At 42.9% G+C, this 12,588-nt stretch overlaps 1 protein-coding gene across 3 annotated transcripts in view; it reads right to left on the bottom strand.

The window, feature by feature from the left end:
* RAB4A (RAB4A, member RAS oncogene family) overlaps window positions 1-12,588 on the bottom strand; it is a 73,180-nt gene that overhangs the window by 39,085 nt on the left and 21,507 nt on the right. For all 3 annotated transcript variants that reach the window (XM_027530394.1, XM_027530395.1, XM_027530393.1), the window contains exons 2-5: window positions 9,233-9,313; window positions 7,117-7,231; window positions 2,328-2,390; window positions 1,111-1,265 (exon numbers count right to left, since the gene is read on the bottom strand). In XM_027530394.1, coding sequence (XP_027386195.1) covers window positions 1,111-1,265; window positions 2,328-2,390; window positions 7,117-7,231; window positions 9,233-9,313 — 414 coding nt within the window. The remainder of the gene's footprint in view (window positions 1-1,110; window positions 1,266-2,327; window positions 2,391-7,116; window positions 7,232-9,232; window positions 9,314-12,588) is intronic.

Below are 12,588 nucleotides of genomic sequence, written 5' to 3'. Positions count from 1 at the left end.
TATAAAATCAATAAATGTCAATACATACATATTTTTTAAGTCTTAAAAGAATTCCAACTTTTTCCGAAAAGTAACTAGCAGTGTGTGCTAGCACTTAGTGTGTTGAAGAAGAAACTAAGCAAGCAGGACGCTGGTAGGGAAGCAGGCTGGCTGAAGGCACCCAGCTGCTGACATGAGACAAAGCAGCAACTTCCGTTCCAACGGGCTTCAGGTCACCACAGATACAGCCTGCAAGTGCTGGCATCTGGGGCCACATGGTGTGTGGTCCCTGACAGTGAGAGATCTTATACGAACGAGCCCTCCGCTTTCCACCGGGCAGTCACTCACCAGGGGAAGCCCTCTCTCCTTGCTTTTGTGAGCAAACCACAACCTCCCCAAACACTTGTTTCCTTATTAGTAAAAATGAGTGCATGTAAATGATAGAGAAATTCCTTTTGAACATTAAAATTCTAAGCTTACATATTTCTAAACAGCTTCTTTACAAACTCATAACGACTTATGTTTTTATTGCATGCTTATTTTCTTAGCAGAAAACCTGTTTGTCCCACTGAAAGTTGCTATTAGCGGTATTTTATTTCCTGACTGGTTCTAAAAATTAAAGTTATTTTAAAATGTCTGAATTCTCGTCATTCTGCTGTCTATAAGGAATCATTCATTTTATATGTCATCCTTATGTATTCTAAATAAAAATTCAGCAAGTTTCAAAGGCATCTTTAGCCAAATGACTTAAATTTAATGTAAGCAAAATAAAGCCAGTAAGTCCAGTATCTCATCTACTGCTTCACTTTCTATTTAGAGCTAATATTTCACCAACTTAGCTTCAAATTTCATTTTAAAAATGATAACATTATCTGATTAGGGCCTTTAAAAATTGTTATAATTTTCACTTCAAACCAAGAGCTGTGATATTAAAGATCCTAAACTGAAACACCATCACAATGCAGAGAGATTAGCTTTTATCATCATAGCAACCTCTGCAGGCACAATGCAACAGGGTGAAAATATGCTAAATATCTAAATGTCTAATAAAAACAACAGGAGGTTTCACACTCCCTAAATACAGCTTCATCTTAAACCTCCAGTAGCTGTGACAGGTCAAAGGCCACTTGCCATTTTCCTGAGCAAATCGGGAGGCCTCCAGGAAAGTGACTTCCCGATCGGTGTCCAAGTCCTTCTTGTTCCCGCAGAGGATGATGACGATGTTCTGGCTCGCGAGCATTCGGGCATCTGTTAACCAATTAGTAAGCGCATTGTAGGTTTCTCGGCTGCGTAATATAAGATTGTGAGAACAGTACATGTATTTTATAAAGCTAGCAACTCTTTCCAGTCACTCACACCACTCAGACCGCCTCTACACACGCAGGGCAGTGCCCACAACCTTCAAAGCGCTCAGAGGACCTGGGTGCCCCAAGAGCATACCACATGCTAAGGGTGTGTTCCGCCTTGTTTCCAGGGCGATGCCACAGCGAGTCAGCTTGCCACCTGTTGTTTCCCCAAGCAGGGTGCAGTATTTACTGGGGTCTTGGTTCACACAACATGCGAGCAAGACCTAAGGCTAACTGCTGTCACTCGACGAATCCGTGCAACATGATGGTCCTTTGTTTCACAGGAATTTATCACACTGATTCTTTGTGACACACTCTTATCATCTCCCATTTACACGAGAAACCTGAGGCCCAGAGAGACTAGTTAAGTTGCCCAAAGTCACACACGCAGAGCCAGGACTTGACCAGGTCTGTCTGCCTCCAGGACTGTGTTCAGCTCTTATCTAAGGGCAAAATCCTCGTATGTTCTAAGGACCGACCAAGGAACTGAATTTTTAATTAAATTTAATTGTGAAACCAAGGTGACAGCTACATGCAGGACAGTGCACTCAGATCCTTAAGATGGGCCAAGAGCTTTATAGGAACTAATTTAACCACCCAACAGCCTCACGAGTATTATGTGGTCATCATGACTCAGTGGAACAGACAAGGAAACTACAGTCCAGAGGGCTCACACTGCTTTGGGACAGGAACCAGGATTTGAACTCAGACCATCGCAGCATAGAGCCCGTGCTTGATGGAGGACAATTACTAACAATTTACCACATGCAAAGCTTCAAGCTGTGAACCTTAAGGAAACACAATGACACTGGAGATACTTTATCCGTCTGAAACTTGGGAACATGTTTCACATGGTAAAGGGGTGCTCTGAAAACCTGCAAGACCCTCAGGGAAAGGGCGGAAGGTCTTGCTGAGTCCCACCTCTGCTGTCTGCTGACACACCAGCGGCCTATGGGGAGGTGCAGACCCCAGGGAGCATAGGCTGAGCAGGGGTGTTATTACCTGGTAATGTCGTAGACAAGCAGTGCCCCCGCTGCACCTCTGTAGTAGCTTCTTGTCACAGACCTGGAAGAGTTACAGGCTTTTACTTTCATGGGAGCAGAGCCCTTGCTCATGAGCAGCAGCCTCCCATGCAAAACACCCATTTTTTGCCTTGACAACTGCAATACAATGACAGATACCGCTCTAAAGAGAAATGATACACTGACATTTGAAAGCAGACACAAAGGGCTGTTCTGTCCAAAACAGTATCACAGTATTGATAAGGAGGTGGGGCCATGAGGCTGGGGATGAGTGTGCCCCTCATGGAGTGGGGGAGGCCCCCGCAGAACTGAGGGGACCTTTGAGAACATGTAGGGGAAAGACAGGAAGGCGGCAGCAAGACTACAGCGCACGAGGCCCTCAGTGGCTCCTCTGCTTGCGTGGGGTCCATGTCTTCCAGGGCACGGGCCATCGCACGCCCTGCCCCAGGCCCAGCGGTGCAGCTCATGCTCCCTCCCTCCTGGGGGCACACCAGTCTGAACTGAGTGCCCACCCAGGTACATCACGTCCCTTCTCACAACCTCCAGGAGTCTTCCTTCAGTAAGCACTCGCCTGAATCATGACTCTTTCCCTGTTAATTAGATTTTCCCAGGGGCAGAATAAAATATGCTTGGCACTTCCCGTCTTGAACAAGCATGGTGCAGGCAGCAGGATGCTCCTGCTACTGTTCCAAAGGGGATTCTTTTGTACCCAGACTTCTCAGTAGCTGCTTCACCAGTGCCTCTTCCTCCTCCTCTTCCATGACACAGCCCGTCTGGGCCACACAGCTTCACGGACAGATGACCCAGTGCCGCCTGCCCTTCCCCTCTACCTTGGCCCCTGCTTCCTCCCTCTGCTCTACAGCCCACTCCGTGTTGTATCACTGAGACACTCTGATTTCACTCTCATACTTAATGGAGAGTCTGGCTGAGTGTACAATTTTAGGTTGGAAAAAAATTTTCATGTTGAGTTTTGAAGTCAAGGTTGTAATTATCTTCCAGCTTTCAACTGCTGCTGCTGAAAAGCCCAGTGCAATGGTCATAGTGATCCTTGAGATGTGCCTGCTTTTCCCTCTCAGAATCTCTGGTATCTCCAGCCCACCTCTGGCGTTCTGAGATTTCACATGGCAGACCCCGGCCTCATCTGTGTTTGGTGTAAGATGGAATTTTATAGACTCATTTCCTTCCGTGGAAAATCTTCAACTGTTGCTTTTATTCTTTCGTCTCCTCCTCTGCCTTCAGGAAGGCGTTACTGGTCAGGTCTTGGCCTTCCTGGACTAACTCTGGATGATCCTCTATGTTGTCTCTTCTCTTTCTCACCTTAAGTTTATTGTTTAACTTTCTGGAAGAGTATTACTCTATTCAATACATGATTTTAATTTCTCTTTTTAAATTTAAATTTTATTTCCTTGATGCAACCTTTACTCTTACTTGTGAGGACATAGTAGTTTTTAGTTTTTGTCTATTCCCTGAAAGTTCTTACTTATTTTGGGCTCTTTCTTTTATTTCAGAAGCTTTCTTCACATATCTGGTGATCCATGGATCATTTATATTGAGCAAGGAATACCAACGTGTAAAACATGCTCTTTATGTGTGGGATTGGGGGGCTCCACTGTGAGATGGCTGGACAGAGACTGGGCTATTTCATTGGGGAAATCAAAATGTTAGTACCTTTAAGCCTTTTCCTTGTGGCTGTTTTTCTGTGGAGAAGAATCATTTCCTCTGCCTGAGACACACACACCTGGCTGTCAGTAACTAAGAGGATGTGGGGGAAGAGATAAGGGTCAGCAGCTTTCAATTAACTCCCATCCTTCTAGTCCTTGCTTCACTTAACCCTGCCCTCTAATGGGCCCCTACTTTTAGTTTTTTCAGGAATCTCCACCCTGTTCTCCTTAGTGTCTGCACCAACTTACATTCCGGCCAGCAGCATAGGAGGGTTCCTTCCTTTCCACACCCTCCTCAGCATTTGCTGTTTGTAGATTTTTTGTGATGGCCATTCTGACAAGTGTGAGGTGATATCTCACTGTAGTTTTGCTTTGCATTTCTCTAATAGTTAGCAATGTGGAACATTTTTCATGTGCCTATTGGTCCTCTGTATGTCTTCTTTGGAGAAACGCCTATTTAGGTTTTCGCCCCATTTTTTGATCGGGTTTTTAAAATACTGAACTGTATGAGTTTGTGCATTTTGTAATTTAGGAATCCCTTGTCAGTCGTATCGTCTGCAAGTATTTTCTCCCAGTCTGTAGGTTGTCTTTTTGCTTTGTTTATGGTTCACTTTGCTGTGGAAAAGCTTTTAAGTTTAATTAGGTCCCATTTTGAAAATTTTTGCTTTTATTTCCATTATTTTAGGACATGGATCCAAAAAAATACTGCTGTGACTTATGTCAGAGAGTATTCTACCTCTGTTTTCCTGTAGAAGTTTTATAGTATCTGGTCTCACATTTAGGTCTTTAATCCCTTTTGAGTTTGTTTTTGTGCACAGTGTTAGAGAATGTTTTAATTTCATTCTTTTACGTGAGGCTGTCCCCTTTTCCCAGCACCACTTATTGACGAGACTGTCTTTTCTCTGCTGTATATTCTTGCCATCTTTGTGGAAGGTTAACTGTGTGGATTTACTCCTAGGCTCTCTGTTCTGTTCTGTTGATCCACATGTCTGTTTCGGTGCAATGCCATGCCGCTTTGATTACTGTAGCTTTGTATTCTTGCTTGAAGTCTAGTTATGATACTTTTTGAAGCAAACAATTATTAAGCATTTAAAATACTATACCTGACTTTTTAAGTGAAATTCTTGCACTAGGATTGAATTTTATTTAACTGAATTTTGAAATTGTGAATATCTTTTGTTTGACTTTGTGTACTAACTCAAAAAACACAACCAGAATATTAATCTACTTTCCTGCTTTAGCAGTTATTAGTTGTTGTTTAGTGTTTAAGTTGTGTCTGATTCTTTTGTGAACCCATGAATTGTAGCCTGCCAGGCTCCTTTGTCTATGGGATTTTTCCAGGCAAGAATACTGGAGTGGGTTGCCATTTCCTTCTCCAGGGGATCTTCCCTACCCAGGGATTGAACCCACACCTCCTGCAGGGGGATCGTTTGCCACTGAGCCCACTTCAGTAGTTATGGAATATCAAACACGGAACTTATCTGCAGTGATCTGGCGGTTATTATTCCAAATTTTGATTATGACTTGAGTGTAACGAAAGTGCTAAGGAGAGAATATTTTGTGGACTGTTTTCAGTTCAGTTCAGTTGCTCAGTCATGTCTGACTCTTTGCGACCCTGTGAATCACAGCATGCCAGGCCTCCCTGTCCATCACCAACTCCAGGAGTTTACCCAAACTCATGTCCATCGAGTCAGTGATGCCATCCAGCCATCTCATCCTCTTTTGTCCCCTTCTCCTCCTGCCTCCAATCCCTCCCAGCATCAGAGTCTTTTCCAATGAGTCAACTCTTCGCATAATGTGGCCAAAGTATTGGAGTTTCAGCTTTGGCATCAGTCCTTCCAATGAATGCCCAGGACTGATCTCCTTCAGAATGGACTGGTTGGATCTCCTTGCAGTCCAAGGGACTCTCAAGACTCTTCTCCAACACCACGGTTCAAAAGCATCAATTCTTTGGCGCTCACAGTCCAATTCTCACATTCATACATGACCACAGGAAAAACCATAGCCTTGACTAGACGGACTTTTGTTGACAAAGTAATGTCTCTGCTTTTGAATATGCTATCTAGGTTGGTCATAACTTTCCTTCAAAGGAGTAAGCGGGTGGGGAGGAGGGGATTATATACATTAAGAGACCATAACTGGAATCACCATCTGCAGTGATTTTGAAGCCCCCCAAAAATAAAGTCTGAGACTGTTTCCCCATCTATTTCCCATGAAGTGATGGGACCAGATGCCATGATCTTTGTTTTCTGAATGTTGAGCTTTAAGCCAACTTTTTCACTCTCCTCTTTCACTTTCATCAAGAGTCTTCTTAGTTCCTCTTCACTTTCTGCCATAAAGGTGGTGTCATCTGCATATCTGAGGTTATTGATATTTCTCCCGGCAATCTTGATTCCAGCTTGTGCTTCTTCCAGCCCAGCGTTTCTCATGATGTCCTCTGCATATAAGTTAAATAAGCAACGTGACAACAGACAGCCTTGGTGTACTCCTTTTCCTATTCGGAACCAGTCTGTTGTTCCATGTCCAGTTCTAACTGTTTCTTCCTGACCTACATACAGGTTTCTCAAGAGGCAGGTCAGGTGGTCTGGTATTCTGACTGTTTAATGTAAAGCAAAACCAACCCCCAAAGAGATTTAAAAAAATTCTTAATGTGCAATGCTATAACCTCCTAATGTGCCACTAGGTCTCAAAGAATAAATTATCCTCCAAATTAGAAAATGTTCATTTGGAAGTGATTCCCTAACCCCCAGGGCACATAGCAGGATATAACTGGTGGGCCAGCCAGTGAAGTTTCATCTGCCACTCCCCATCACTTCCCATCACTCACATTACCACCTAAACCATACCCCCTCCTCGTCTGTAGAAAAACTGTCTTCTGTGAAACCAGTCCCTGGTGCCAGAAAGGTTGGGGACCACTATTCTAATGTATTCTTCCATAAATCAATGCTGAATGGAGAAAAATGGAGTTTTAGCTTGTCTTAAAGCTTTCACAGGTGAAGTTTCTAAAACCTGTGGTGGGGAGGAGGGGATTATATACATTAAGAGACCATAATTGATTATTTCAAACCAAGTTTTCAAATATTATTATTAAGTTAGAGAAAAAGCTACCTGAATCGTTCTTGGCCTGCTGTGTCCCATATCTGTAACTTTACATATTTACCACCAACATTTATTATCTTTGAACCAAATTCCACTCCTATTGTATGATTTGAGTCATCTTTGACTGCAAAAGAAAAAGAAATTTAATTTTAGGACATTAAGGTAACAACTTATAAATTTAAACAAGCAACATTCAAATCAAGAGTTAAGTCAATAGAAAATGTAATTTACTTATGCCATTCAATTTCTCCAAACATAAAATGATAAAAAGCACTCACTGCTTTAAACAGAATACATACAGTTTCTGTTCTCAAAGAGCCAATCAAGTTTTTTCTCAAAACCCCTAAACAAGCCATATATTAAAGCCAACGCTTGGTGACCCTGCCACATGAAATCATATCTACCCGACCACTGTTAAGGTTCTCAAGAATGGTAACTGCACAAAATACTGGGCACCATCTTGAGAGGCTTACTGCCCAGTGACAGACTGCAACTCGGCCAATGATGGTTTCAGCTATTTGGACAAATATTCTGAACAAAAAAAAGTAAAGGGAAGGAAAAGCACTGTAGCCCAAGAAGGAAACTTGATGGATACCAAAGATTAAGGGAAAAAGAGGAAAAGATAGAGTAAAAAAATGCAAATACCACCCCCTCCCCAAACCAAGACCTCGATGCAATTATTACAGCTGTTGAGTTTTCATGAACTTCAGCACTGTGTGTGGCAATCATTTGGAATGAATTTGTTGGCAAAATCAATACTGTCTAAATGGGCAGGGATGTAGGCAAAATATGTAGTTTGCCAAACCCAACTGGAATAAGCTGTCTATAAAAGAAAATATCTGTGATGATATAAAAGGGATAAAACAAACATCCTGGCTACACAGTCCACTGACTGGTTTATAGTTTATCACCATAGGATGAAATTTAATTGCACCAGAAATCATCTGACAGCTGTGTTCCCTGCTTCCTGGGGACCTGGGGTAGGAAAGGGTTTGAGTCCAGCAGGCTGTTTCATCCTGGACTTTCACCAGCACCCAGCTAGTGGGCCAGCCTGGGAGGAAACGCCTCCAAAGGTGCCAACTAACAGCCAGGTTAACACACGGCGGAGAGAAATACCGTCGCTGTGGTCATGAGAAGCAAAGGGAGGATGTGTGGGGAGAGCGCCTGCTCAGGCCAGCGTCCCCTCTGCTGAGACGGAACAATACAACGTCTGAGTGACTGGTTCAGAACCCTGGGCCCACCCAGCAGATGAACGCTTGTTAACGCAGTGGGCACTGGTTCCGTGACTAAGCCACACTGGGTCTCTGTCACCACACAGAGACTCCAATGAGCTCCTGGTCGATGGAAATGGAAGCAGCAGAAAACATTCTAGAATCTTACTCTTTGAGCTCTTTCTCAGGACACCCTCTGTGTGCATTTTACCCACCATCTAACATATCTCACACACCCTTACTTAGGATGAACTTCATTAAATGAAATTAATTCTGTTTTTGTGCCTTCACCTGACTATAGTAATACAGACAGGTCATTCTCCACAACTCTTCCGATAATTATAAAAGAACGGTACGTTTTAAGGGCCTTTCAAACCCACCATGTTTTACAATAGTTTGGAATACAAAATGTAACTTCCCTTACAACATGGGGCAAGTCAATGGCGAAAGATATTTCTGTGGGCAAAAGGCCTGGGTTTGAGTCTCACATGTACAATCACTACCTGTTTCTTTACCTGTAAAACAGGATTGATGACAACAGCTGCCTTAACGACAATACAAGGCCACTGGGGCCCAAACACTACTTTATCCAAAATGTACAACTAGGGTTATTGGGCCACTCCTTGTCAGGAAATGGAATTCCACAGCATTATAAGGTATTTTAGTATCTGGAAAATGTACAGGACAATTTACTACATCATGAACAATGAACCACTATGAAACTGAAGTGCTAAATAAAAAATCAGATTACTAAACATTTAATAACATAAACTTTTACTGTCATTTAAAAATATTTGTAAACTACAACTTTCTTCCTGAAAACATATTCAGAAGTTTTGCCGTAAACAAATTTGTGTAGGAGCACGCTCTCAGAAGACGACATAAAAGGAGCATTGACCGTGGACGTCACTTACATTTTTTTTCAATAAACTGATGAAGCAAGCAAGACTTGCCAGTTCCTGCATTTCCAATAACCAAGAATTTAAACAAAAAATCTGAAACACAAAAAGAGACTGTGAACAATAACATTAAAACAGGTGCTATGAACTTAGACTACAGTCATAAAATTTAATGACATTGTAATTGTTAACATCACAGAAAAAAGAGGTCACTGAATATTTTGAGAAAATGGCAATAAATACATTGACTTACCTTTCCACATTTTCAATATCTGGCTTACATGCTAACCCAGTGCCTTTTCTAACTTCTCTGGGGATAATTTCTTTTCTGAAAGTTTGGAATGTAATTACTATAATGACAAAAGTGACTGAAATCTCTCTTTTGCTATTCAAATAAATGTGCATATCCAGTGACAAGTAAAAATCATTTAGAACTTTCAAATGCTTTCTATACAGAAGAAAAAACTTGGTAGACTCATGGGCTTTGAGAAGTTCACTCCTTTCTTCTTTTAAAAAGCAGGTGCAGCTTCTCCCCGCACTTGCTTCTGTGGCCTGGCCTCTGTTCCTGCACCTGCGGCTCACGGGAAGGCCGGCTTCTGGTCAGTACTGCCCAATTTGGTCAGTGTTCCCGTGTGAAATTTGTCTCATTCGATACAGGGAGAGCTCTTCACTTCTATACACAGAGGAATATATTTAATTTGGGATCTTATTTTGCATAAACTGTAAAAAGAGGCTTTCTAGCATGGAACCTGTAAGTCAGAATGAGGGGCACCAGTAGCCTGACACTGCCCTGGTGATTCATGCTGCTTTTTCTGATAGCAAAGGAGTCTAGTTCTGCCTTGGGAGCACAGCTCCCACCCTCACATTTTGACTGCCACCCACCTCTGCCAACCCCCAGGCTGCAAGGCTCACCTGTGGCTCTGAAGGCCCTGCTCTACCCAACTCTGCTGACCCCCAGGCTGCAAAGCTCACCTGTGGCTCTGAAGGCCCTGCTCTACCCACCTCTGCTGACCCCCAGGCTGCAAGGCTCACCTGTGGCTCTGAAGGCCCTGCTCTACCCACTTCTGCCAACCTCCAGGCTGCAAGGCTCACCTGTGGCTCTGAAGGCCCTGCTCTATGCTCCTGGTTCCCTTGGCTGCACCTCTGAGGCTATCACCTCCACACTCCCGTTTAGGACCTGACCACACATTCCCAGCCCTGGCTCCTTCTCTCCCCCAGCTAAGCCCAAGCAGTCCATTTCTTTGCCTAGGCTTGGCCCAGCCCTGTTCCTAAGAACTACACTCATTATCACTCAGAGATTAAGCCTATTCCACCTCTCATATTTATGGGCACTTAAACTTATCAGACAGTGCTATTAGGATTGTTAGCATTTACAAATACAGTTATATGCATCTCACTGACCATTTTAAAAGCATGCCACACTCACATTCATAACAGCACTATTCTCAGTAGCCAAAAGACAGAAGCAACCCAACTATCCATTGACAGATAAATAATAAACAAAATATGGTACATATATACTTTGGAATATTATTCAGCCTTGAAAAGGGAGGAAATTCTGATACATCCTACAGTATGGATGAATTTTCACACTGTGCTAAGTGAAATAAGCCGGACACAAAAGAAGACATACCAGAAGATTTTATTCACATGAGGTGCCCAGAGTGCTCAAACTCACAGAGACAGAAAGTTGAATGGTGGTTGTAGGGGTGCTGGGGGAGAGGGAATGTGCAGTCAGCATTTAACAGTTACGAGCATCCGTGTGGAAAGATGAAAAAGTTCTGAGGATGAATGGTGGTGATAGCTGTACAACGAATGTGAATGTACTTAATGCCAGGGACTTTAAAATGGCAAATCTCATGTTATGTGTGCATTTTATCACACGCACAAAATAAAACATGCCAGGTCTGATCATTTGCACTGAACAGCTTTTACAGCCCAAGAAATTAAAATTTCTAAGTTAAAATGACAATACTAAAATTTCTCAATTTTGTTCAATATCCTCTCTGAGAAATAAAGCCCAATACATTGTTGCATAAGTTGTAAACACAGGAAGATGAGAACCAGGTAAAAATGCTGCCACCGTGGAGGCAAAAGTAAGTCTTGAGAGAGAAAATAATTTGTACACACAAATGGGAGTGTTCCTTATGCTTCATATGTACACAGCAAGGGAGTTTCACTAATTCATCTAATCCTGAAACAAAACTCATATGTCTAAGCACAGACTTTGACTTAAAGCTTGTCCCCTTATTATTTTCTGCTTTGGAAGTTTTGCTTAAATGGACTTCATTTGAACAGACGAGCCTGGTGGGCTACAGTCCATGGGGTCGCAAAGAGTCAGACACGACTGAGTAAGAATGCGCACACACAGACACACACACACAGTAATTGTCTTCCAGATTACACCACAGTCTCAACAGGTAAAAGGGTAACAATGTCAACTGATTTCACCTTGCTGGACAAAAGACAAGTAAGATGTGCAATTTCCATATATGAAAATATTTAATTCCACCAAAAAACTCTTCACACTCTGAATCTTGTAGCTCAAAGAGGTAAGTTTTCTTACTTAGAAAACCTTTTTGTTTGAAAACGCTTTTGGAGTCAAACATCTAGAAATGCTGGATAAAACATACCACATTTAAAAAAAACTATACAACTGACCTTTCAGGAAAAAGGACTGGAAAAAGCAGTAGGGGCCCTGGAGGGCTGTCACTTTGGGTCTTAAGACATGTGGGACAGGGTTCAAGACTGTACCCATGTGAAGGACGGAGTACAGAGGTCAACCTGAACTTTCTTCAAGGCTTGGCCTGAAGTGAAGGACAGGCTGGGAAATCCTCTCACCAGCTCAGGGGGACAAGGAGCCTTCTCTGACTCTGTCTGGCCTCTCAGCAAAAACAAAACAAAACAAAACAAAACAAAAACCCATTCCCCTTTGAAGATTTATTATGGGCTGACTCCACAGGAGTTTGAAATTCAAACCAAAAAACATGTGCATGGTGAAACTCCAAGTCAAGAAATTTAAAACAGTAAAAATGGCCCTAGACAGTGATGTCACCAGGATGCCTGGAAGAAGCAAAGCAGATCACTCTGGAATCACACTGGCTCCCAGGTGGTGCTGGTGGTAAAGAACCTGCCTGCCAATGAAGGAGACGTAAGAGACTGAGGTTCAATCCCTGGGTTGGGAAAATACCCTGGAGCAGGGCATGGCAACCCAGTCCAGTACTTTTATCTGGAGAATCCCATGGACAGAGGAGCCTGGAGGGCTACAGTCCATAGGGTCACCGAGCGTTTGGACACAACTGAAGGGACTCAGCACACTGGAAGGACACATCCTCCAACCAATACTCAGGAGTCCCGGCTTTACAGCTGCT

This window comes from Bos indicus x Bos taurus, chromosome 28, assembly GCF_003369695.1.
Source record: "Bos indicus x Bos taurus breed Angus x Brahman F1 hybrid chromosome 28, Bos_hybrid_MaternalHap_v2.0, whole genome shotgun sequence".
Lineage (NCBI taxonomy): Eukaryota > Metazoa > Chordata > Mammalia > Artiodactyla > Bovidae > Bos > Bos indicus x Bos taurus.
This window is presented reverse-complemented; position numbering and strand designations above follow the sequence as displayed.